This window comes from Rhinoraja longicauda, chromosome 16 (assembly GCF_053455715.1).
Source record: "Rhinoraja longicauda isolate Sanriku21f chromosome 16, sRhiLon1.1, whole genome shotgun sequence".
Taxonomy (NCBI): domain Eukaryota; kingdom Metazoa; phylum Chordata; class Chondrichthyes; order Rajiformes; family Arhynchobatidae; genus Rhinoraja; species Rhinoraja longicauda.
In genome coordinates this window covers 21740743-21766832 of record NC_135968.1, presented here as the reverse complement: position 1 = coordinate 21766832, position 26090 = coordinate 21740743, and the positions used below count along the sequence as shown (strand labels likewise).

General features: G+C 47.6%; 1 protein-coding gene across 1 annotated transcript in view; it reads right to left on the bottom strand.

The window, feature by feature from the left end:
* The window catches only part of LOC144600829 (VPS10 domain-containing receptor SorCS1-like), a 410789-nt gene that overhangs the window by 31186 nt on the left and 353513 nt on the right, over positions 1-26090 (bottom strand). The window contains 6 exon segments of the mRNA XM_078412718.1: positions 6997-7096; positions 13033-13161; positions 15971-16083; positions 17585-17708; positions 19737-19870; positions 24542-24728. Coding sequence (XP_078268844.1) covers positions 6997-7096; positions 13033-13161; positions 15971-16083; positions 17585-17708; positions 19737-19870; positions 24542-24728 — 787 coding nt within the window.

Here is a 26090-nt window from a genome sequence, read left to right as displayed (position 1 = left end):
TCCAGAGATGCTGCTTTATTCCAGCACTTTGTGTCCACGTTCAGTGTAAACCAGCATCTGCAATTCCTTCCTACACATGTTACATTTATGATTCATTTCAGAAGGAAATCAGCTCCAATGGGTCTTTATAGACTGCCTAATGGGAGGAAAAGTCGAGCATCGTCTGTTAGTTCTTGCCGGGGTTTTATTTATCTCTGTGGCTCTTTGGTTCCTCTTGCTGCCTGCTGGCCTTTCTTGATCTGATACATCTTCCCACGTCCCTGACTTAACCAGTTCTAATGCGTGTTCCTCATCTGAAATATTAACTGTTTCTCCTTCCATGGATAGTTAGTTTCTCCAGCATTTTCTATTTTCTACTTTTTTTTTATCACCCACACCTTCTGTCCGATTGAGGACTAACGTGCACGTCTCTCTGTCCCATGACCAGAAATGTTGACAATTTCTATTTCCACAGATGCTGGCTGACCCTTTGAGTTTTTCCAGCAATTTAAGATTTTGTTTCATTTTTCAGCATCTGTGTTTTATTATCGATTTTCAGTGGAGGCTTTCATCCACTTTGGTCCATGATGCCTTCCAGAAGATCATTTCCATTGGCCTATTTGGGCCTGGCAATTTATTGATTCTCACATGCCCACCGACTATTTTATTTTCCAACTTTCTTAATTTTAGGGGTAACAAGACCAAGTTGGGCCCAAACCTCTCCTGCATTGGTGCAGCACCCTCTCCTCCCCCCTCCACCTCCCCTCTCCCCCTCCGCCTCCCCCTTCCCATCTACCCATGCCTCCCCACCCGGCCTCCCCCTCCCCCGTCCCCCTCCCCCCTTCCCTCCCTCCGTCCTCCCCTCCGCTGCCCCTCCCCCTCCTCCCTCCACCCCCCTCCCTCTCTCCTCCCACCTTCCCCTCTCCCCCTTCCCCTCCCTCTCCTCTCCATCCCCCTCCTCCCCCTCCCTCCCTCCCCCCTCCCTCCCTAGGAGATTTAAACTTTAAAATGTGAATAACTTTAAAAATATAATATCGATTTCAAATAAACTTTTTCCATTAGCACCAAAGGGACGACGGTGAGTAAGGTGGGCCTAAAATTGTCGCACTATCGTGTACCTTTTTGGCTGTAGTTCAGGAACACACAAACAAACAAACGAGTGTTTTAGTATATAGATTACTGAAGCAAATTAACCTACTCACACATATTGTGAGTTTGGGAGGGAAACCAGTGGGAAACCCACATGGTCACTGAGAGAATATGCAAACTCCATGCACACAACACTCCACATCTGAAGATAGGCACAAAAAGCGGGAGTAACTCAGCGAGGCAGGCTGCATGTCTGGAGAGAAGGAATGGGTAACGTTTCGCGTCAAGACCCTTCTTCAGACTGGCTTGGGATAAGAGAAATGAGAGATATAGGTGATGTGGAGAGATAAAGAGCAAAGAATGAAAGATATACAAAAACGTAGCGATGATAAAGGAAACAGGCCATTGTTAGCTGTTTGTAAGGTGAAAATGAGAAGCTAGTGTGACTTGGGCGGGGGAGGGATAGAGAGAGAGGGAATGCCGGGGCTCCCTGAAGTGAGAGAAATCAATATTCATATCACTGTGCCGTAAGCTGCCCAAGCGAAATATGAGATGCTATTCCTCCAACTTGCGTTTAGCCTCTCTCTGACAATGGAGGAGACCGAGGACAGAAAGGTCTGTGCAGGAATGGGAAGGAGAATTAACCCGTCCAGCAACTGGGAGATCAGGTAGGTTCAGGCGGGCTGAGCGAAGGTGTTCTGCGAAACGATCGCCCAGTCTGCGTTTGGTCTCACCGATGTATAAGAGTCCACATCTTGAACAACGGATACAGTAAATGAGGTTGGAGGAGGTGCAAGTGAACCTTTGCTTATCCTGAAAGGACTGCCAGGGTCCCTGGACAGAGTCGAGGGAGGAGGTATAGCGACAGGTGTTGCATCTTCTGCAGTTGCAGGAGAAGGTACCTGGGGAGGGGGTGGTTTGGGTGAGAAGGGATGAGTTAACCAGGGAGTGGCGGAGAGAACGGTCTCAGCGGAAGGCGGAAAAACCCAGTTCTCTTTAGCCGTGAAGCATCAACGCTAACTGGTGAACCACCATGCCACCTTCTTGAAGTACAGTAAGGATGTGGAGAAAGATGAATCAATACAAACTCTGAGCTTAACAAGAAAAGTAGAATCTAAGGGGATTACTTCCCCAGTAGTTATCAAAAGCAAAGCTAGGGAAAGTTTCAGATTCTGACTCGTATCATTTGATTGGAATTTCTTGCAGCAAACTGAAAGAGCCAGTCAATGATCTTTTTTCTCTCTTGTCCCAATTAACCATCAATGAAAATACAGCCATATCTACCCTGTAATACCATTCAATGTTAAGAATACACCTCTATTGATTATTTCCATCAAGCATTTTAGCTAAGGAAATTATTTTAAAATAATGGCAGGTTTGGAGATAGCATGGAAACAGGCCCTTCAGCCAAACAGGTCCACGCTGACCATTGATTACCCGTCCACACTATGATATCCTATTTTCCCATCCACTCCCTATAAACTATGAGCAATTTTACAGAGTGTGTTTGGGGAGCGGGGCCGAGTGTGTTCGGGGCCGATTGTGTTCGGTGAGCGGGGCCGAGTGTGTTTGGGGAGCGGGGCCGAGTGTGTTCGGGGCCGAGTGTGTTCGGGGAGCGGGGCCGAGTGTGTTCGGGGCCGAGTGTGCAAACTCCACACAGACAGGACCGAACTGGGGTCTCCGGCGTTGTTAGACAGCAGCTCTACCAGCTGCGCCACTGTGCCAGGCAACTGGGAAGTTAAAAATGATTGGAGAAACAAGATGTTGGAATCTGAAGCAAAAAAATATATACCGCTGGAGGAACTCAATGGGTCACGCAGCATTTGTGGAGGGAAATAGACAGACCATCCTTCAGACCATCCTAAAGCCCTTCTTTAAAAAATGATGGTGATAGAATAGATTCTTCACATAATTAGCCATTGCCATTATGCATTACAGCCTCATTACAAATCTTTCACAGCAGTTAAAATTGATATATTGCATTAGAAAAGATTTCACTGTTAAGCTAATTATTAAAAAATCATGAAGTTCACAATGACATGCACTTAGGATAACATTAGAAATTGTAGAAATCTTGCTTCTGCCTCTGAGATGTTTTCCAATAACGTAAGAAAGCATCCAAAAATAAGCATCATTTATTACATATGATGCCAAGTTAATGGAATGGAACCAATGGCTTCAGCTCCTGGCAATGTGCTGGATTAGTTTTAAACAGGTTCCTCAGGGAAGTGCAGGCTTCTTCAATTACATGTTAAAATTTGAAGTGTGGGGTAAAATTAAAGCAGTGCACATTACTGTTTGGTGGTGCAGCTTAAATGGGTATGAGTAACCATTGTTCTATTTCATCCTCTCCATTGGGTCAATGGCATTGATTATCAGGGAGTACAACAGGCAGCTAGTTACAGTGTTCATTCAATGCTGGTGAGCACAGGTGAACTTCTACTCCAAGATGTACAACCCATGATGTATATTCTTGGACACTGGGCGGGTTAGAAGTCAGTCTGGTTATACCTGGCTTCCCACTTCTGCACCTGAAGTCTGCAAAATGAGCTCCTTCATCATGTTTTCTCAAAGATATTTAAGGCCACTGTCTGAATTTCTGTGCTCCTCCAGATTCTGCAACTTCAAACCTCTCTCACACCTATTGTTCTTATCTCTGGCCTTTGTTCCAACCACCTGCCTGTTAACCCCCCCCCCCCCTCACTTCTGTCCACCTATTATCTGCCACTCTTTGTCCTGCCTCTCCTCTTTCCCAGCTTTCTTTCCCCCCCCCTCCTACAATCGGTCTAAAGAAGGGTCTCAACCAGAAATGTCCTCCAGACATGCTGCTTGACCTGTTGAGTTACTCCAGTACTTGGTGTCCTCCAGATTCCACCAAGGAATACGGCTTTCAAGCAGATGAACCTGGGCTTTGTACCTAGCAGATACCCATTCGACCAACAAATGTGGCAAGTGCAAGTGACATTTTTAACAGTGCACTGTGTCTCAATTTCCAGAGCAGAAGTGAAGCAAAAAGTGGAGCAAAAGGGAAAGGTGATGCAGAAAATGAATTAAGCTACAAGCCTTTCAAGGAGGGTACAACCCAAAAGGTCACCTATTCCTTCTCTCCAGAGATGCTGCCTGACCCGCTGAGTTACTCCAGCACTTTGTATCGATCTTCGGTGTAAACCAGCATCTGCAGTTCCTTTCTACACACGAGTCTTGTTTTAATTGGATTTCTTTTACAATGTCTAATAAGGAGAGAATTAATAACTTTGGCCTTTCACCCATATGAAGAATTACAGACAATTTCATTGAGACTTATGAGAGTGTGAGAGGGCTGGACAGGATATAAGTAACTGAAAGTTAGGAGCAGGAGTAAGCCATGCGAACTGTGAAACTTGCTCCAACATTCAATACTGTTGTGGCTGATGCTTTATCTCAGTATCTTTTTCCCATTCTCATCCCATACTCCTTGGTGGGTTTTGAGCCCAGAACAATCAGCGAGACTGCTATAGATGCCAAGAGGGTCTATCTACTGGTTGGAGAGTCTGCAAGTGGAGGATCTAATGACTGGGTGATAGAGTCATACAGCATGGAAAAAGGCTCTTCGGCCCAACTTGTCCATTTCGACCAAGATGCCCCACCTATTCTAGTCCCATCTGCTCACGTTTGGACTTGGCTAGAGGATAATAAGGCAACTATTTTAAAATGAGATGAGGAGTACTATTTTCAAAAACATCAAGTCGCTGCCTCAGAAGCTGGGGTTTTCAGTCATCGAGAATAAATGTGAAAATGCATTTTTCAAATGCTGAGTGATTAGAGTCTGCAATGGACTGCCAGGAACATAATGGAGGCAGGTTCAGTTATGGAATTCAAAAGGGAGATAGATAAGTGTATGAAAAGAAAATAAGTGTGTAGAAAGTAACTGCAGATGCTGATTTATATCGAAGATAGACACAAAGCGCTGGAGTAACTCAGTGGGCCAGGTAGCATCTCTTGAGAAAAAGGATGGGGGCCATTTTGGGTTGGGAATCTTCTTCAGACTCTGAGTTGTAAGGGTCCTGACCCAAAACATCACCCTTTCTTATTCTCCAGAGACGCTGCCTGACTCGCTGAGTTACTCCAGCACTTTGTGTCTATCTTCAAATGAAAATAACATTGCAGGACTACAGGAAGGGAGCAGTGAGCTGGGCTAAAAATAACTCCAAAGTTCTGGACTAACCCAGTAGGTCAGGCAGCATCCCTGTAGAACATGGATGGGTGACGTTTCAGATGGACTGGTGGGACTAGTTAGATTGCACTTTATGTAGAGTCAATACAGACTCAACAGGCTGGGAGACCTCCTTCCAAGTTGTAGCCATTTTGTGATGCTGTGAGATCGATAGATCTTTGGAGTTTGCAGAAACTTTTAAAAAAAAATTTGGATTTATTTTCCTGAAGAAAAGTTGACGGAGCTGAGAAGCAAGGGAGAAAGGGCTATCAAAGGCACACCACAGATCTGAGGACTGGGCTTTATGCGAAGACGCTGCTATGATTTTACTGAAGAGTAGAACACACTGGAGAGGCCAGATGACCTACTTCTGTTCTTATGCTTTTTAAACCTAGGAATAAAACTGCTTTGGTATTCTCGTAGCAAAAGCAAAGACACAAGGAACTGCAGATGTTGGAATCTTGAGCAAGATTACAAAGTGCTGGAGTAATTCAGCATCTGACAGTGAGTTTCTTGGGTTGAAGAGTCTGTCTATTCTCTCCACAGATGCTGCTTGACCTGCCGAGTTACTCCAGCACTTTGTGTTTTATGTGGATTTCTGTTGTAAAAATCAGTGAGCACTAAGTGTCTGAAGAAGGGTCCCGACCTGAAATGCAATGTTCATGTTTGCCAGAGATGCTGCCTGATCCACTGAGTTTCTCCATAAGACCATAAGACACAGGAGCAGAATTAGGTTCAATATTCTTGTAGTTATAGCTATTGCAAAAGGGGTCCTTGTGGAAGTGCAGCAGTTTAGTGCCTTCTAGCTCCAGGGACCCTGGTTCGATCCTGATGTCAGGCGCTGTCTGGAGAGCCTGCCTATCCACCCAATCACTGTCCAGGTGCCCTCTAGAGGCTCGCGTTTCCTCCTGCATCTCAAAGATGTGCCTAGGGGGTCACTGGCCATTGTAAATTACACCTTTGCACTGGTTAATAGCAAATAGAATTATTGGGGAATAGATGGGCAGGGTCGAGAGAGAATACGTTGCAGGAAATAAGGAGAGGAGGAATGGAACTGAATTGCATTGTTCCCCTGAGATCCGATTGACAAAATGGCCTCCTTCCAGATCAAAAACGGCTGGTATTTCCCTATTCTTTAGGCTCACCTTCACAAAATGTCTATAATGTTTTTAAAAAGGTTACTCCTGATGTTCAAGTTAGTATTGTTTCACACAGTGGCACAGCTGGGGCTGCACTGTGGTGCAGCTGGTAGAATCACTGTCTCACAGCACCAGAGATCCAGGTTCGATCCTGACCTCGGGTGCTGTCAATGGGGAGTTTGTACGTTCTCACAGTGGTCACGTGGGTTTTCTCTGGGTGCTCCGGTTTCCTCACACATTCCAATGACGTGCAAGTTTGAAAGGTTAATTGGCTTCTGTAAATTGTCCTTAGTGTGTCGGATAGAACTAGTGTAGGGGTGATCACTGGTGGGTGGGAACTCGGTGGGCCAAAGGGCCTGTTTCCATGCAGTATCTCTAAACCATAGGACGATCCATAGGACTATAGTCAACAGTGTGCTCGGAACTCAGCTTGTGTTCCATACACAATTAGGCACCTAATAACATTATACCTTTTTTAAAAAAAAGATCTTGAACTTTCGAGGCCTAGTTTGCCAGTCATCCTAAACTGGATCATCTGCAGAACAACACAAACCAGCCTGACATTCTGGTGGGACACTGTGCAATGAAGACACCTACCTAACGTCAGATGGGCGGTGGAAACAATGATCCGAACGCCAGGCTTTAGCTCGAATTGAACCCGATTCTGATTCAATGCGTTAATCACCATGTCTGAAATCTGTGGGAGAAACAGAGGGTGTGAGATCAGTGAGAAAGTTATAAAGCCCCTTATCATCATCCAAGATGGATTACAAGGACATTCCTGACCATACAGTTTAGTTTAATATAGTTTAGCTTAGAGATACAGCACGGAAACAGGCCCTTCGGCCCACGCCGACCAGCGGTCCCCGCATACATTAACACTATCCTACACAAAGGGACAATTTACACATATACCAAGCCAATTAACCTACAAACCTGTACGTCTTTGGAGTGTGGGTCACAGGGAGAACGTACAAACTCCATACAGAGAGCACCTGAGGTCGGGATCGAACCCGGTTCCCCAGCGCTGCAAGGGCTATAAGGCACCAACACTTCTGTTGCTCCATAGTGAAAGTTGTGGAATTTTTGTAGCATGTGGCTGCCATCAAACCCATCAAGTTTGTGCTGGCAAAGTTTAGCATTTATTACCCATCTTTAATGGGCCTGAGTTGGGAGTTCATTTTGTGAGGCATTTTGGTAGGTAGATAACAGTCAGTCATGTCGCTGTGTATTTGGTGTCACATTAGGCCACACCAAATAAGAATGGCATTATTCCTATCGTGAAGGGCACATGAACCACTGAGTTACTCCAGCATTTCAGTTTAAACCAGCACCTGCCATTCTTAACTACACCAGATCCATTTTCTCCTGGTTCTCATATCCCAATAATCCCAATAGTCTGGCACGGTCACAATTTTGCCGGTGCTATTTTAGTACATTCTCCGGATGATTCCGGACGATCGGATGTCAATTCCATTAATACAGTTACACAACCCGGAGGCGGGTTGCAACCTCCGTTCGGCGAACACACTCGGCCCCACTCCCCGAACACACTCGGCCCCACTCCCCGAACACACTCGGCCCCACTCCCCGAACACACTCGGCCCCACTCCCCGAACACACTCGGCCCCACTCCCCGAACACACTCGGCCCCGCTCCCCCAACACACTCGGCCCCACTCCCCGAACACACTCGGCCCCACTCCCCGAACACACTCGGCCCCACTCCCCGAACACACTCGGCCCCGCTCCCCCAACACACTCGGCCCCACTCCCCGAACACACTCGGCCCCACTCCCCGAACACACTCGGCCCCACTCCCCGAACACACTCGGCCCCACTCCCCGAACACACTCGGCCCCACTCCCCGAACACACTCGGCCCCGCTCCCCGAACACACTCGGCCCCACTCCCCGAACACACTCGGCCCCACTCCCCGAACACACTCGGCCCCACTCCCCGAACACACTCGGCCCCACTCCCCGAACACACTCGGCCCCACTCCCCGAACACACTCGGCCCCGCTCCCCCAACACACTCGGCCCCGCTCCCTCAACACACTTGGCCCCGAACACACTCGGCCCCACTCCCCGAACACACTCGGCCCCACTCCCCGAACACACTCGGCCCCACTCCCCGAACACACTCGGCCCCGCTCCCCGAACACACTCGGCCCCCCTCCCCGAACACACTCGGCCCCACTCCCCGAACACACTCGGCCCCACTCCCCGAACACACTCGGCCCCGCTCCCCGAACACACTCGGCCCCACTCCCCGAACACACTCGGCCCCACTCCCCGAACACACTCGGCCCCACTCCCCGAACACACTCGGCCCCGCTCCCCCAACACACTCGGCCCCGCTCCCTCAACACACTTGGCCCCGAACACACTCGGCCCCACTCCCCGAACACACTCGGCCCCACTCCCTCAACACACTCGGCCCCACTCCCCGAACACACTCGGCCCCACTCCCCGAACACACTCGGCCCCACTCCCCGAACACACTCGGCCCCACTCCCCGAACACACTCGGCCCCACTCCCCGAACACACTCGGCCCCACTCCCCGAACACACTCGGCCCCACTCCCCGAACACACTCGGCCCCACTCCCCGAACACACTCGGCCCCGCTCCCCGAACACACTCGGCCCCACTCCCCGAACACACTCGGCCCCACTCCCCGAACACACTCGGCCCCACTCCCCGAACACACTCGGCCCCGCTCCCCCAACACACTCGGCCCCACTCCCCGAACACACTCGGCCCCACTCCCCGAACACACTCGGCCCCACTCCCCGAACACACTCGGCCCCACTCCCTCAACACACTCGGCCCCACTCCCCGAACACACTCGGCCCCGCTCCCCGAACACACTCGGCCCCACTCCCCGAACACACTCGGCCCCGCTCCCCCAACACACTCGGCCCCACTCCCCGAACACACTCGGCCCCACTCCCCGAACACACTCGGCCCCACTCCCCGAACACACTCGGCCCCACTCCCCGAACACACTCGGCCCCACTCCCTCAACACACTCGGCCCCACTCCCCGAACACACTCGGCCCCGCTCCCCGAACACACTCGGCCCCACTCCCCGAACACACTCGGCCCCGCTCCCCCAACACACTCGGCCCCACTCCCCGAACACACTCGGCCCCACTCCCCGAACACACTCGGCCCCACTCCCCGAACACACTCGGCCCCACTCCCCGAACACACTCGGCCTCGCTCCCCGAACACACTCGGCCCCACTCCCCGAACACACTCGGCCCCACTCCCCGAACACACTCGGCCCCACTCCCCGAACACACTCGGCCCCACTCCCCCAACACACTCGGCCTCGCTTCCCCAACACACTCGGCCCCGCTCCCTGAACACACTCGGCTCCGAACACACTCGGCCCCGCTCCCCGAACACACTCGGCCCCACTCCTCAAACACACTCGGCCCCGCTCCCCGAACACACTCGGCCCCCAACACACTCGGCCCCCAACACACTCGGCCCCCAACACACTCGGCCCCCAACACACTCGGCCCCGCTCCCCCAACACACTCGGCCCCCAAAACACTCGGCCCCGAACACACTCAGCCCACAACACACTCGGCCCCGCTCCCCCAACACACTCGGCCCCGAACACACTCGGTCCCGAACACATTCGGCCCCAAACACACTCGGTCCCGAACACATTCGGCCCCAAACACACTCGACCCCGCTCCCCCAACCCACTCGGCCCCGGACACACTTGGCCCCGCTCTCCTGAACACACTCGGCCCAGCTCTCCTGAACACACTCGGCCCCGCTCCGCGAACACACTCGGCCCCGAACACACTCGGCCCCGCTCCCCGAACACACTCGGCCCCGCTCCCCGAACACACTCGGCTCCGCTCCCCGAACACACTCGGCCCCGCTCTCCGAACTCCGTTAGCCTACACTGTCCGGGCCTACAGCGGCCCGCGGGCCTAATACGGGATTCTTAGAGAGTGTGTGATGGAGGGGTTTTAGTTTAGAGAGACAGCGCGGAAACAGGCCCTTCAGCCCACCGACCGTATATTTTTTCAGTGAATGTGTGGGTTTCCTCTGGGTGCTCCAGTTTCCTTGCACATCCTACGGGCAGGTTAGTAGTTTGATTGATACCTTAAATTGTCCCTGGTGTAGGTGAGTAGCTGGAGAATTAGGGGGATGTTAAGAGGTAGACGAGAGAGAATAGGATGCAGGGAATAAGCCAGCATTGAGATAATGGGCCAAATCATTTCCTTCTAGGTCTGAAGGAAATACGAGAAAAGAATGTGAGAAATAAAGGTGTAAGAATTGGACTTTTGCAGATATTCCAGGTCACTGTAATCAACACTGACCCTAAAATAGATGTTTTCAGTGCTGATGAATATAGTGTCTTATTCTTACACCTTCCTTTATCATTTATGGGGCCTGACCCCTTGTTCTTTCCCTAGAGCTCTGCAAATTTTATTTTCAATCACTAAGAATGTATATTTCCAAATACTGTTAATCTATTAGAGATGCCTATCTTTATGATGTAAGCTCCTTAATTATGGAGCCTTTTTTTCCCAGAATAGGAATGTCAAAGCCGAGAGGTTTTAGGTTTAGGCTTAGGTTTATTGTTATCACATGTACTGAGGTACAGTGAAAAGCTTTGTCTTGCATGCAGTCTAAAATGATCAGACATACCATCCATAGATGCAATCGGTTCAAACACTGGTACAATGGATGTAGCAATGGGGAAGATACAGAGTGCAGAATATAGTTCTCAGAAGGCTTTAAGGTGAGAGGGGCAACGTTTAAAGGAGATGTGCGGGGATAGTTTTTTTACATAGAGAGTGTTGGGTGCCTGAAACGTGTTGTCGGGGCTGGTGGTGGGATTGAAGAAACGTTTAGATAAGCACATGGATTATGCAGGGAGTGGAGGGATATGGATCACATGTAGGCAGATGAGGTTGGTTTATCTTGGCATTATGTTCAGCACAGACATTGTGGGCTGAAGGGCCTGTTCTTGTGCTGTACAGTTCTATGTTCTACATTCTAATGTGAATGCACATTTTCAAATGCTATTGACCTATTAGAGTTGCCTACCTTTGTGGAGTATGCTCCTTAATTATGGATGGCGAAGGTTGCTTATATAGTTTTATTGCAAAATGAGGAATCTTTATTGTGATAAACTAAATGTGTAGGCAGCTACATTAACTATAATCAATGAATGCCATTACCGGTGGTTCTCGGTCTGTGCAGCAGTGAGTAATGATCCTCGCATTACTTTACACTGTTTGACACGAGCAAATTTAATGAGTCACTTTCTTACCAGCGACAAGGTAGGTGAAATTCTTTCGGCTGCCAACTGATTCGCATTGTACTCCCAAAGATGTAAAGAACATTAACGTACTGTTCATTAACTCGGCACCTCAGTAGCCCATTGATAAATGAAGGATTTGGCCGAATTAAACTGATCCCATCACCTGCTGGTTGTTGTACATTGCTGATTCCCATCAATTTTAAGAGAATTGCACTGCATTGCAATGCAAGGATTATTTGCCTGCCAACTACCGCAGAAGGTCAATGAAGAAAGGCTTGCTGCTTCCCTTTTGAAGTGTGGCGGTAGGAATACGGAGATGATGATGCAAATTATTGAGCCTTAAACAAGTCCCCAGTATGTTCACACTCTTTAGTTTAGTTTAGTTCAGTTTATTATTGTCACATGCATCGAGATACAGCAAAAAGCTTTTTGTTGCGTGCTGCTAACCAGTCAGCAAAAAGACGAGACATCCCATACAGAATATGCACTCCTCCCACATCCCAAAGATGTACGACAGATCAACCACCGCTGTTTCCGACAACAGCGTAAATATGGTGGGCCGAATCTTCTTAAATCCGGACAAAATTACAAGAGTGCACTTGAAATCTTCCCCCACCCCCCTGTAAACCAACCGAAAATGTATTGCCAAGGCCGGGTGAGGCAGCCGATCACTGCCCCATCGGGACTTCCCCGATCAGCGGGTCGAATTTGCTGCCTGCGGCCAGGGCTCTGGAACTCTGGCCCAGCCAGAGGTGGCAGATCCGTTCCCATGGCTGACATCCGAGGCCGTCTTTGCGGGAGGGTATCTTGGCCCCTGGGTGGCCGGTGCGGACCGTGCCGGCACAGTTTGACTCCTCTTGGAGTTGGGCTGGCAAAACAGATAATCCAGCAAGGCTCTGGAACCAAGGATGCTGGAGAATTGGTAGTGGACCTGCAGTTGTCAGGTTAGTCGGCTAGTGAAAATTACCGATAATGTAATATTGTGGACACAAAGTGCTGGAGTAACTCAGCGGGTCAGACAGCATCGCTGGAGATCACGGATAGGTGATGTTTACGGTCGGAACCATGCCTGACCAGTTGAATTACTCCAGCACTTTGTATCCTTTTGTGTAAACTAGCATCTGCAGTTCCTTGTTTCTGTGCAATAGAGTGGTTTATTATTGAGCACCTATGCAAGATAATGTAGCAGGGAGATAAATGGAGAACTGGCATAGACGTGATGTATCAAATGGCCGCCTTCAATGCCATTATGAGATATGAGAGGAATGTTTCTCCACTGTGATCACCAGTTGATCTGTGACAAGGCTGAACATTACAAAATGGTGACTCACCTGCTCTAAACTCATACTGCTTAACCCCTCTTCCATGGCATCTCGGTGTGGGAGGATGTACAGTTCCGCTGCAGTTGGTAAACCTGGGAGGATAGCTAGCAACATTTGTTGCTCTGGTAACGCAGTAACCTACAGAAACACACAGCGACACTTCATTATGATTTCAACATCCTCTGGCAGCTCTTAACTTTTTTTTCCTCTAACCTTATTTTTCTAAATTAGGTTCCCAAATGCATCAGCTAATAATCCCCTCGACGGAAGCACGTAGCCATGGATATGCATGGTGTACCTTTCGATTGTTCAATCCTTGCAAGAGGAGTGAATTCAAAACCCTGATCTTCCATTAAAACGACTACGCAGAAAGGTTACTTTCTGGTTAAAAAATAGGCAATTCCACCCACTGAGTCAGCCTTAGCTCAAAACAGGAGCAATTCAGCTAACACCCACTCTCTGCAACCTAACAACTTCAAATAGCAGAGAAGGTGGTCAGAGAGATGGATGCAGAACTCATCACCCTGTGCTGGGCTGGTCACAGAGCACTGTGTGCAAAGGTCAAGATGGCCAATCGACTGGGCTGGCTAATTGGCCAGAAGCTGTACATATAAAGGGAGCAAAATTGGCAAAAGGGTGAAGCAACTTCCAAAGGCATGCAGGTTTGTAGGCGAATTGGCTTCTGTGAATTGTCTAAACTAAACTAAACTAAACTAAACTAAACTAAACTAACTTTGTTATGATTATGCTGGTGGCCTTGTCGGGCCCCTGTGAAGTGTAGATGGTCAATGGAAGGCAGGTTGGTTTGTGTGATGGTCTGGGCAGCGACCACAATTCTCTGCAATTTCTTGCGGTCTTGGATGGAGCTGTTCCCACACCATGCTGTGCTGCACCCCGATAAAATGCTCAGGGTGAAGTCAGTGCAACGATTCTTCCCTCTGACTTACCATTTTCCAATTAGCCACTTCACATAGAGCTCAGCCCTCATGATTCCACTTGGAGACCATCTCATCATTTAATATCTGCTTAATACCTTGTTATATTTGCAGAATGCAAGGAATGAATTAACAAATTCACTTACTATGAATATTTTAAATAGGATAATTATGCCAGTTGTCATAACAACAGCAATGAGTGCTTTCATTTGGACATAGTGTCAAGGTCCACGTCATGTTCATAAGTTCGTAAGTCATAGGAGCAGAAGTAGGCCATTCGGCCCATCGAGTCTAATCTGCCATTCAATCATGACTGATCTATCTTTCCCTCTTAACCCCATTCTCCTGCCTTCTCCTCATAACCCAGCTGTTTTCAGGTATCTGAACCACCCTATCAAGTATCTGTGAATCTCGGCCTTAAAACAATTCCAATGACTTGACCTCTACCGCCATCTGTGGCAATGAATTCCACTAAGTCCTTTGGCCCACCTTGCCCACGCTGCCCATTGTAACTGTCGGCACAAATCCTATCTACCCTCATGGTCCCACGGCAGAAGCATCCACGTTGCGGGGCTGGAAACTGGAAGTGTCCTGAGCTAATTCTGCCACCACCATCGTCTATTGCAACAAGTGATGGCTCCCACTGATTGTCGCCGGAAGCTTGTGCCCTTTTCAGGACGGACGATGGTGGTGATGTAACATTTGAAACATGGATGATGGACACGAAAGAAGAATCTACCCTCATTTGATCTTTAGCCTTCTCTGCCTTGTAGATACGAATACTTGTCGAGATGTTTCTTAAATGCTTTGAGCAGCATTTTCTGTTTATGTTCCTTTGAAACGTTTATGCCGTTCACCATTGATAGTTGTGGTGGCGGTTTCCATGTTCCAACCTGTCTCTCCGTGAAGAAATTCCTCCTGAATTTGTAATTGGATATATGTATTATTTATAACCCTCTAGTTTTAGCCTGTCAACAGTTGGGCAAAGCTGAGAGATGTCACACACCAAAAGAACATCTCTAAGTGTACAATGTGATGTTTCCATTTCTGATACCAGTCAGCCTTTTAAATTCTTATGACAGGTGCGCTGTGCCAAGACATGGTGAGTTATATCAATGCTGTCAGAGATGGGTGGTAGACATTGAGTGAAACAGGCCAATGTCCTTGCCTTTGCTAATATTCCTGATAGAGTCACAAAGCATGGAAATGGGCCCCCATGCTGATGAAAACTCCCCATTTAAGTGAGTCCCATTTACCTGCATTTGGCCCATATTCCTCTAAATATTTCCTATCCATGTCCCTATCCAAATTCAATCTGATTAAACAAGGTTTCAAACCCACCAGGAACCATCTACTATTTCCTTTTATTAGCACAGTGCCAACCTAACTCTTAGAGGGAAGGACTTCCTGAGGTGCCGCACAGCAGAGACCTTCCGTGCAGCAACCATGGAATCGGGAACCCGCCCCGAGGACTTGAAGGCTCAGCAGACCACGGTACTGGGAGAGAGTCGCAGGAGACATTGGACTCGAGGAGCAACGGCCGGTAGGAGGGTGAACCAGGGTAATGACTCCAGCGCCTTCAAGGTCGGCTGCAGGAGACGCCCCCGGGATACAAAGATGGCCGGGCGAGGTGAGGGACGTCGGTTCATGGGCCGATCCGATCGAAGGTGACGGAGTGAGGCCCTGCCTGGGGATTACCAGGATCAGGAGCCGTTCCAGTAGACCGAGCGTGCGGGCGGACCTGATTTTGGACATCAGAGAAATGGCGCCAAAACATGGTGGCGCCCGCATGTGTAAATATACAAAAAGAATTTCACTGTGCAGTTTCACATGTGAGAAATTGGACCTTTGAAGTAATTCACTTTCTAAGCTGACGACATTTCCTCTCCCAGTTGGAGTTATCTCCCAGGAATTTGATGAGAGGAGGGTTTACGTTGTACTTCTGCCAAAGTTACAACGTTGCTTCTCGGCGGGCACCTGGTGTGTTCTTACTTGAAATCTTTCCAACTTACTTCTCCAAGAGTTCTTTTAACAAGCTTGCTGAGATCCTGCCTCCATTCGGGAATGTCTGGGTTGTGATCTTCCAAGTTCGGCGTAAACGACAGCAACAATGAGCGGTAAGAATCTGCAGGATGAATATGTGAGAACGCTGTTAAAAGGATTTTGGGTTCCGGTATCACATTCTGTCCAGATTATGATAGGAATAATATTTACGATGACAGATTATATTTGTAAGTTGTTTTGGTCACTTAACACAAGATAATTGATGAGGGCTACAGAGTAGATGTAGTCTACATAGACTTTAGCAAAAGGCCTTTTACAAGGTCAGGCATTACATCACACAGATGACTGATAAAGGCTACAAGGGTAGATGTTGTCTATGTAGACCATCGAAAGAATCCTTTGACAAAGTCCCCGTGGTGGGCTGTTTCCAAATGGTAGATAGCATGGGGTCCAGGATGAGTTTGTCAATTGGATACAAAGTTGGCTTGAATGCAGGGGGTCAGGTGGCGTATTCGTTTTTTAGTTTTACAGATACAGGTGGAAGTAGGCCCTTCGGCCCACCAGGTCTGCGCCGACCAGCGACCACCCATATCCTACGCACGAGGGGGAATTTACAGAAGCCAATTAACCTACAAACCTGCACGTCATTGAAATGTGGCAGGAAACCGGAGCATCTGGCGAAAACCCACGCGGTCACAGGGAGGACATACAAACCATGTCCACACATCCCCGTAGTCAGGATTTAACCCGGGTCTCTGGCGCTGTAAGGCAGCAGCTCTACCACTGCACCACTCTGCCACCCTCCCTATTCGTGCTCTTAATTTTCTTGTGCTCTTGTGTTCCAGTTGTGTGCAGACCACGAAGACAAGCATTGCAATCTATGATATTGCTGTGTGATCCCTGAGTGGCTATATATAGTATGCTTGTCCACTATTGAGCAAACAATGCAAACGCCCACTTAAAGCAGGGCCACACCAATCTGACCAAGGTAAGTATATGTCAGGATACATCAAAGAGGGATCTCAATCCTTGTCTGTCCAACAACCGAGACGGACACCATCCTTTGGTAAATCTTGCACACTCATTTGATTAATTTTGTTCTGATATAAAGGAAATTCCAAAAAAAGGTGAAGGAATCTGAGGGCTTAAAGCGAGTGAAAAGTTGATTGAGAAATCCCGGGCAAGGAGATATGGGGCTGCACAGTGGCGCACCAGTGGAGTTGCTGCCTTACAGCGCCAGAGACCTGGGCTTGATCCTGATTACAGGGTGCCGCCTGTATGGAGTATGTATGTTCTCCCTGGGACCATGTGGGTTTTCTCTAGTTTTCTGCAGGTTTGTAGGTTAATTGGCTACAGTTAGTGTGTAGGATGGAACTAGAGTACAGGTGATCGCTGGTCAGTGCGGACTCGGCTTTCCACACTTTGTCTTTAAGCTGAACTAAACTAAACTAAAATAAAATAAAATAAACTATTGGTTAAAAAACTTGCAGAGATTTATTTATTGAATGAATGAATGAATGAATGAATGAATGAATGAATGAATGGATGAATGAATGAATGAATGGATGAATGAATGATTGAATGTATGAATGAATGAAATAAATTTGTTGTGTTTTGCTCACCAAATACAGCTATGCTTTTCACGTCCTGGAGAATGGAATTGCCAGCAGATACTTGGACGGTGATGCTCGTTATTCCCTCTGTGGAGAACCTGATGGGAGCTTTGTTCTCCATGGTGACGATAGGCTGTGGCAGATGACAGGGAATGAGATACTGAGAAGTAGAAAGCAGCACCAAGCAACCATTTATCTTCGGTGTAAACCGGCATCTGCCGTCATTTATCTTCTTAAGCCAGCTCTGGTGTTCAATAAGATTAAAGCTGATCCATCACCTACTTCCACACTGAACCTTTCCCTGCTTTTCCTTAACAGATTTGGTGAGCATCACCCCATGGTAGACATGGAACAATGAATAGATCTGGCAGCAGTTGTTGTTTGTGGAAGAGAATTCCAAACTTCTACCTGCCCTCATCTCTGAAACACTGGTTTAAACGTGGTCCATAGTCCGAGACTCCCAAACGAATTCCCCAACTCTGTTCCTAGTTCCGGACTCTCCATCTACCATCCAACTCCACCACCTAGTCCCAAATTCCCCGACCAGCCCCCCCAACTCCACCTCTAGTCTATGGCTCCCCTACCAATTCCCACCTCTGCTCCTTGTCTGAGATTTCTCAATCAACTCCCAAGTCTTCCCCCTTACTCCCGGACTCCTGAAACCAACTCCCAACTTTGCCCTCTACTCCTGGACTTCTCAATCTATCCCAAATCCTCCTTCTAGTCCCAGACTTCCCAATCAATCCTAACTCTTCTCTCTAGCCCCGGACTCCCTAACCAACTTACAACTCTGTCCCACATTCCACATTCCCCAAACAACCATCACTCTTGCCCTAAGTTCCGAACCAACAGAAATTGTTTTTAGACCAAGCAAATGGAGAAAACAGAAGCTGTTGATTTGCGCCAATGAAAACACAAGCCAATCTGGTTATATCTGTTAAAGTAACAATACCAAGAAAGACTTCACTATCATCTATACAATCACCAATCTTTAGTGGAGGGGCAGTAGAACTAAACGTTATTCACATTATTTTCCTTTATCATGTATCTGTTGATGGCTCGATTGTAATCATGTATTATTTTTCAGTTAACTGGTTAGCCCGCAACAAAGGCTTTTAACTTACTTCGGTACATGTGACAATTAACTAAACTCAACTAAACTGATGAGGTGGGCGATGCCTATGAAGAAGTGGAAGATTTATACAATATACAATATCATAAGTCAATATTATAATAGATACAGTGTGGGCGAATTACATTACAATATTATAATAGATACAATGTGGGCGAATTACAAAAATGCGAAGTTACACTGTGACCCACATCATAGGCAGCTCTTTGGTCGCCAAATCCTATTAACGTTGAGGAGGTTTAATATCTGTTGTCAGCCCAAATGATGGACAGACACGCATCGCAACTGACAGAGACTCTGCAGGAAATCCTCCCAGATCTCTTTGACAGAAATGCACAGGCGGTTTGTTTGACCGTACATGGAACGGGGTGCAGTCACACATCATGAGCAGTGCGCATTTGTCCTTTGTCCTACCAGTTCCTCTGAAGTTCTTGGAAAGGTTATCAAGCTATCATCATTCTTTCAAATTCAAAGGATCAGGGATTACGGTGCTAGGTGCTTAATTTCTCCCTGTAATTTAACCCTTGGATCATTCTGACAAAGCAAAGCTGCCGTTTTTCCAAAGTGGACACAAAAAGCTGGAGTAAATCGGCGGGTCAGGCAGCATCTCTGGAGTAAAGGAAAGGTGATGTTTCAGGTCGAGGCCCTTCTTCAGACTGAGACTCTAGGGAAAGGGAAACACTTTTTTTTTGTTCTGACCCTTTTAATACCTCTAGTTTCCCTTTCCCCAGACTCTCAATCTGAAGAAGGGTTTGATCTATTCCTTTTCTCCAGAGATGCTGCCTGACCTGCTGAGCTACTCCAGCACTTTGTGTCTATCTCCACTCTAAATCTTTCCTATCCACGTATCTATCCAAATGTCTTTTAAATGTTGTTGTAGTCCCTGCCTCAGGTATCTCCTCTGGCAACTTGTTCCATGCACCCACCACCCTCACTTGTGATACGTTTGGCCTCTACACTTTAAAGATGGCTGCTGGATGGTTGGCTGGCTGTGTGTCCCTAATAGAGCTCCCATCCATATTGACTTACCTCAGTCTTGTTTTCAATCCACCAGAAGTAAGTGAGAGGTCCAGTGCTACTGGGCAACACCACAGCTGTCAAATTCACCTCCTGGTTGGTGATTGCAACGTAAGGCAGAGTCAAGTGCACATGCTCGATAGGACCTGTGGGGGCAACATTGGTGGAGGGTGGGACAGAGAAGAGAAGACAACAAAATCACCAAACTTGTAAGATTATTTAAGTTAAAAAAGGACATAAAGTGCTGGTGCAGGAGGCCTAGATAGAATGAATGTGGAGAGAATGTTTTCAGTAGTGGGAAAGTCTAGAACCAGAAGGGACAGCCTCAGAATAAAAATATGCACCTTTAAAGCGGATATGAGTAAGGAGATGAGGAGGAATTGCTTTAGTCAGAGGGTGGTGAATCTGCGGAATTCATTGCCACAGAAGACTGTGGAGGCCAAATCATTGTGTATTTTTAAAGCGGAGATTGATAGGTTCTTGATTAGTAAGGGCGCCAGAGGTTATGGGGAGAAGGCAGGAGAATGGGATTGAGAGGGAAAGATAGCTAGCTCGGCCATGATCAAATGGCGGAGCAGACTCGATGGGCTCAATGGCCTAATTCTGCTCCGATGTTTTATGGTCTTATGGAGTAACTAAGCCGGTCAAGCAGCATCTCTGGATAATAATCCAGAGGTCTGGATAAAAGGTGACATTTCGGGTCAGGACCCTTCTTCAGACTCTTATGATTCATTTATTTTCACAACAGCCGTTAGAAGTCAATGTAAAACACAAAGTGCTGGAAGAACTCAGGGGGTCAGACAGCATCTGTGGAGGGAATGGACAGGCAACATTTTGGGTCGAGGCTCTTCTTCAAACTGTAGCCAATGTAACCTGGTTGAAAGCAATCAGAATATGGCTCTATCTTCCTAGTGTGATGAATGTCGTGCCCATCAAATCAATGTACAAACCATTACAAATGCCAGAGATTAGCAGCAGGTAGATTAGCCTCTGCTCACTGAGAAAGTAGGCAGCGTTGACTAAATCCCAAAACATTAACCTGGCTTTTCTCTCTGTTGAGGTTGCCTGTGCATTATATTTTTATTGGCAGCATTGGAGGGGCAGCAAGGAGTTAGATGGACGATAAGCTTTCCCCTATTGTATCGCACCTTCTCTGCTTCAGATGCATGTAAGGGGGTTCTGATCCGCAGTTCCCTCATCACTCATTCCCACCAGACATTAGGCCACAGTTCCTGGCAGTTATTGCTGGCCTGACTCTCACTAGCACTACTCTTGAGCACCGAGACTTCACTACACTTGGTGTGTGGCATCTGCGTCCAAGTGCCACCATTGCCACTTGCCTGATTTTGGCCCATTCATAATGGTGGGCATAAGAGACAGAGGAAAAGATTGGTTCCTCTTCTTGGATCCAGAGCATGGTCCTCATCGATCACTGTGGAGCTTGCACATACCTACATAGACAATAGACAATAGGTGCAGGAGGAGGCCATTCGGCCCTTCGAGCCAGCACCACCATTCAATGTGATCATGGCTGATCATTCTCAATCAGTACTTGGAACCTAATACAACCTACAACAACAAATTGCATTCACACAGTGGTGGTACAGTGCTGCAGTAATAGAGTTGCTGCCTTACAGTGCCAGAGACCAAGGTTCGATCCTGACAACAGGTGCTGTCTGCACGGAGTGTGTACGTTCTCCCTGTAACCACGTGGGTTTTCTCTGGGTGCTCTGGTTTCCTCCCATATTACAAACACGTGCAGGTCTGTAGGTTAATCGGCTTCTATAAATTGTCCCTAGTGTGTCGGATAGAACCAGTGTATGGGTGATCGATGGCTGGCGTGGACTTCGATGGGCTGAAGTGCCTGTTTCCACGCTGTATCTCTAACCTAAACTAAAGTGCGCTTAACACAGCAAAACTGCCCAAAGAGAGTTATCAAACAATCTTTGATACCTGCATCACATGAGGATGTCAGGAAACATAAGAGAGACTTAGAGAAAGGAGAGGCAGAGAGATTCAGGGTTGGGGAGGTAATTTCCAGAACTCAGGCCCCATGTGTGTTGAAGGCGCAGCAACCATTAGTGGGTCTCCCATCTAACATTCAGCTCTCCCAGAGAAGCCAGGCTTCTGATACGTCAGTGCAATCTCCTTCAGGCCTCTGCCACACCCGTCACTGTAAGTCATTGTCCCAGCTTTTCTTCCCTCCCAGTGTTTGTAAGAGACAGTCATTGATTAAAGGAATACAGCTTGGAAACAGGCCCGTCGGCCCACCAAGTCCACTCCAACCATCCCTCACCTCTTGGTCTATGTTATCCCACTCCCATCCATCCACTCCATGCACATCATTTGGGGCAATGTTACAGAGGCCAATTAGCCTACAAAACCGCACGTCTTGGGGATGTTGGAGGAAACCGGAGCACCCGTAGAAAACCCCATGCGGTTACAGGGAGAACATGCACAAATTTGCGTGTCATCCATGCTAATCTTCTCTGTATCATTCCAATTTTAGTACGAAGCGAGCAAGCACAGACAGCACCTGCGGTCAAGATCGTACTATGGTCTCTGGCACTGTGAGGCAGCAGCTCTACCAGCTACACTATCATTAGGATCGTGGTGAGGAAAAAACTGTGTCAGCTCTATGCTGTTTGGCACTGACTACTCCCAGAGCTGTCACCAGAGAACCCTAGAATGTTATTTCTCTTGGCATTTTAATGAGGAATAATTTGGTGCTTCAAACTCAGGTTGGAATCACTTTAGTGTTGAATATTTACGCCTGTTCAGAGATGTCCATGTCCGGTAATGGGGATTGGATTCAGCCTGGGTAACGTGATAACTCAACATTGCCGCATAATAACAAGTCTGTTCTGGGCACCATAACCCAGCAATTCATCCAGCTGGATCTAAACACAATCACAATTTTACTTCAGGTGCTCTCACCACTTTCTATCAAACCCTGTTCAAAATTAAGCGACTGTCGGAGAGAAAACCAAATAATATTTAATCAAATTCATGGGCTAGAGGCCCATCCAACTCCCAGTGCTTGTCAGGGGCCAACAAATTACTCTGTCGAGTGCAATTTAAATATTAATGCTGGCTCGTTATTCCATTTAACAGTAAGTACTGTGGTGACACAGTGGAGTGCCTAATTACCGCCATCCTTCTTTATCTTAAAGCAGAATTCCACGCCCGTCCATGTAATTGCCTGCTCGAACAATTAGAAGATATATTTAACTTCGTGGTGCATACAAGGGACACACAAACTGAGACTGCATCTCGAGGTTGGCCGTGAAGGACCAGAGTGGATGTGGAGAGGATGGTTCCGCTAGCGGGGGAATATCGGACACAGCCCTACACTCAGCCTCAGAATAAAAGGACGCACCTTTTGAAAGGAGATGAGGAGGAATTTATTTAGTCAGAGGGTGATGAATCTGTGGAATTCATTGCCACAGACAGCTGTGGAGACCGTCATTGGGTATTTTTCAGGCAGAGTGTGGCAGATTCTTGATTAGTACGGGTGTCAGGGGTTATGGGGAGAAGGCAGGAAAATGGATTTGAGAGGGAAAGGTAGATCAGCCATGATTGAATGGCAGAGTGGACTTGATGGGCCGAATGGCCTACTTCCGCTCCTATGACTTATGAACGTGACTGGGATATTTCCACTGCCTTCAGTGCTTCGGGATTAGGAAGAAAAAAATAACTGGGTTGTGGGGAAACTTTTAACCCTGATTTCCTCCACCCTTGGCTTGGCTCACCTCCTTCGGCCTCCTCGCCTGTGCGTTTGTTGTCTCGCCACATAACTATACCCAAAACCTGCCATGCACGACCTTGCTCCCCTTCTCCAAAATCACTTCACACCTATCACCCCTTGTAGTTCTACAAGGAAGAGCTCAATTTAAAAACGCTGTCCCATGTTTTCAATTTCCTCCAGAAAGTGCTGCCTACAATTGTAGCACACTTAATTTTAGTTTAGTTTAGTTTTGTTTAGGGATACGGTGCGGAAACCGGCCCTTCAGCCCACCGAGTCGGCACCGATCAGCCATTAACACCACCCTACACACAAGGGAGAATTTTACGTTTCATACCAAGCCAATTAACCTACAAACATGTATGCCTTTGGAGTGGAGGAGGAAACCAAAGATCTTGGAGAAAACCCACGCAGGTCACGGGGAGCATGTACAAACTTTAGCACCGCTAGTCAGGATGAATACACTGGAATTTAGACGGATGAGGGGGGATCTTATTGAAACATATAAGATAATTAGGGGATTGGACACATTAGAGGCAGGAAACATGTTCCCAATGTTGGGGGAGTCCAGAACAAGGGGCCACAGTTTAAGAATAAGGGGTAGGCCATTTAGAACGGAGATGAGGAAGAACTTTTTCAGTCAGAGAGTGGTGAAGGTGTGGAATTCTCTGCCTCAGAAGGCAGTGGAGGCCAATTCGTTGGATGCTTTCAAGAGAGCTGGATAGAGCTCTTAAGGATAGCGGAGTGAGGGGGTATGGGGAGAAGGCAGGAACGGGGTACTGATTGAGAGTGATCAGCCATGATCGCATTGAATGGCGGTGCTGGCTCGAAGGGCTGAATGGCCTACTCCTGCACCTATTGTCTATTGTCTATTGTCTATTGAAACCTGAGTCTCTGGCACTGTAAGGCAGTGGCTCTACCGCTGCGCTACTGAGCCGCCCACGGTGTATGCGAGCAACCATAAAGTTCAACTTGCAAGTCAGCTACCCCAGGTCTCTGCACCATGCAATGACCTCACTGTGCATTTTGAGTCCGTCAGTGGTATATTTCTAACTTTATAATGTTGACTTACAATTTACATGTAGGAACAAGATAGCTTGCGTGGATCCCAGGTTGTTCTTCACTTGCGCGACGACATGGTAGATTCCGCCGTGCTTGTAGACGTGCTTGACCCCTCCCTTGACAGAGCTGAGGTTCGCGTAGATCACTGCGGTACCATCTCCAAACTCAATCTGGAGCCTGGTCCTCGGAATATTTCCCTGTGTCAGCACAAAACAGGTGGGTTAGCAAACGGCCCAACGACAGCCAAAAAGCTGCAGATAGACCCAAAGTTCTACTCCAATAGACTGGAAACTTGGTCCGATGCCAAAAAAACTACACTGCCATTATCAGTAGTATTTCCCTTTTCTCTGGTGGATACTGCTGCCTAATCCAGGGAATTCTGAAAGGTTAGAGGCAATATTTCAAGAGTCAAGAGTGTTTAATTGTCGAATATACTGAAAATGGAACAATGCAATTCTTACTTGCAGCAGAATGATATGCTTGTAAACACAGTACTCATACTGTATATAACATAATAAACATGACTGACTGATTGATCGATTGATTGAACGATATAGCATGGAAACAGACCTGTCGGCCCACTTAGTCCACAGCAACTACTGATCACCCATTCACTCTAGTTCTATGTTATCCCACTTTTGCATCCACTCCCTCCACGCTAGGGACCATTTACTGAAGCCTATTCACCTGCATACCCAAACAGTTTTGACTTGGATGTGAGCATTGTGAGTTAGGGTTAGGGTTCGGATTAGGGTGAGGCTTCGATGGTGGAATGATTGGGGGTGAGCCATTCACTACAGGATCTCCCACCTCTGACCTGACCTTTTAGCACAGTGTTTATGTGGTCGGTCCAGTCCATTTTCTGGACTATGGTGATGGAAGGATATTGGTGCTGGGAGCTTTGTAATGCCAATCTTGTTGAATAGCAGATCCTTGTTTGAAAGGTTCATTTGCAGTCACTTCACAGCCTGTGTGTGGATGTTGTCAAGGTGATGCCATTTGTGGGCAGAGACTGTTGTATTATCTAAGAAACTCAGCTTACTAATGGTGAAGGAACTGCAGATGCTGGTTTACCAAGGAAAGGCACAACATGCTGGAGTAACTCAGCGGGTCAGGCAGCAACCCTGGAGAAAATGGAGAGGTGATGTTTTGGGATGGGACCCTTCTTCAGACTGGACCTTACTCATGGACCTTGCTATGAGGGTTTGTGTGTGAAGAACAGTTAAATGTACAGGAGAGGCTCCATCTATACCACAACATGTGTGTAGGTTCGACATAAAGTAATAGGGTACCTTCGACCTTTGGTGGAAACCAGCATCTGCAGTTCCTTCCCATATTACCCGAAATGTCACCTACTCTCCAGAGATGCTGCTTGACTCGCTGAGTTACTCCAGCATTTTGTGTCTCTCTTTGGTGTAAACCAGCATCTGCAGTTCCTTCCTACACATGTGTGCAGGTTAAGTGGCTTCTGTAAAATTGATCCTGATGTGTAGGATGGAACTAGTGTGAACGGGTGTTTGCTGGACGGAGCGGACTCGATGGGCCGAAGGGTCTGTTTC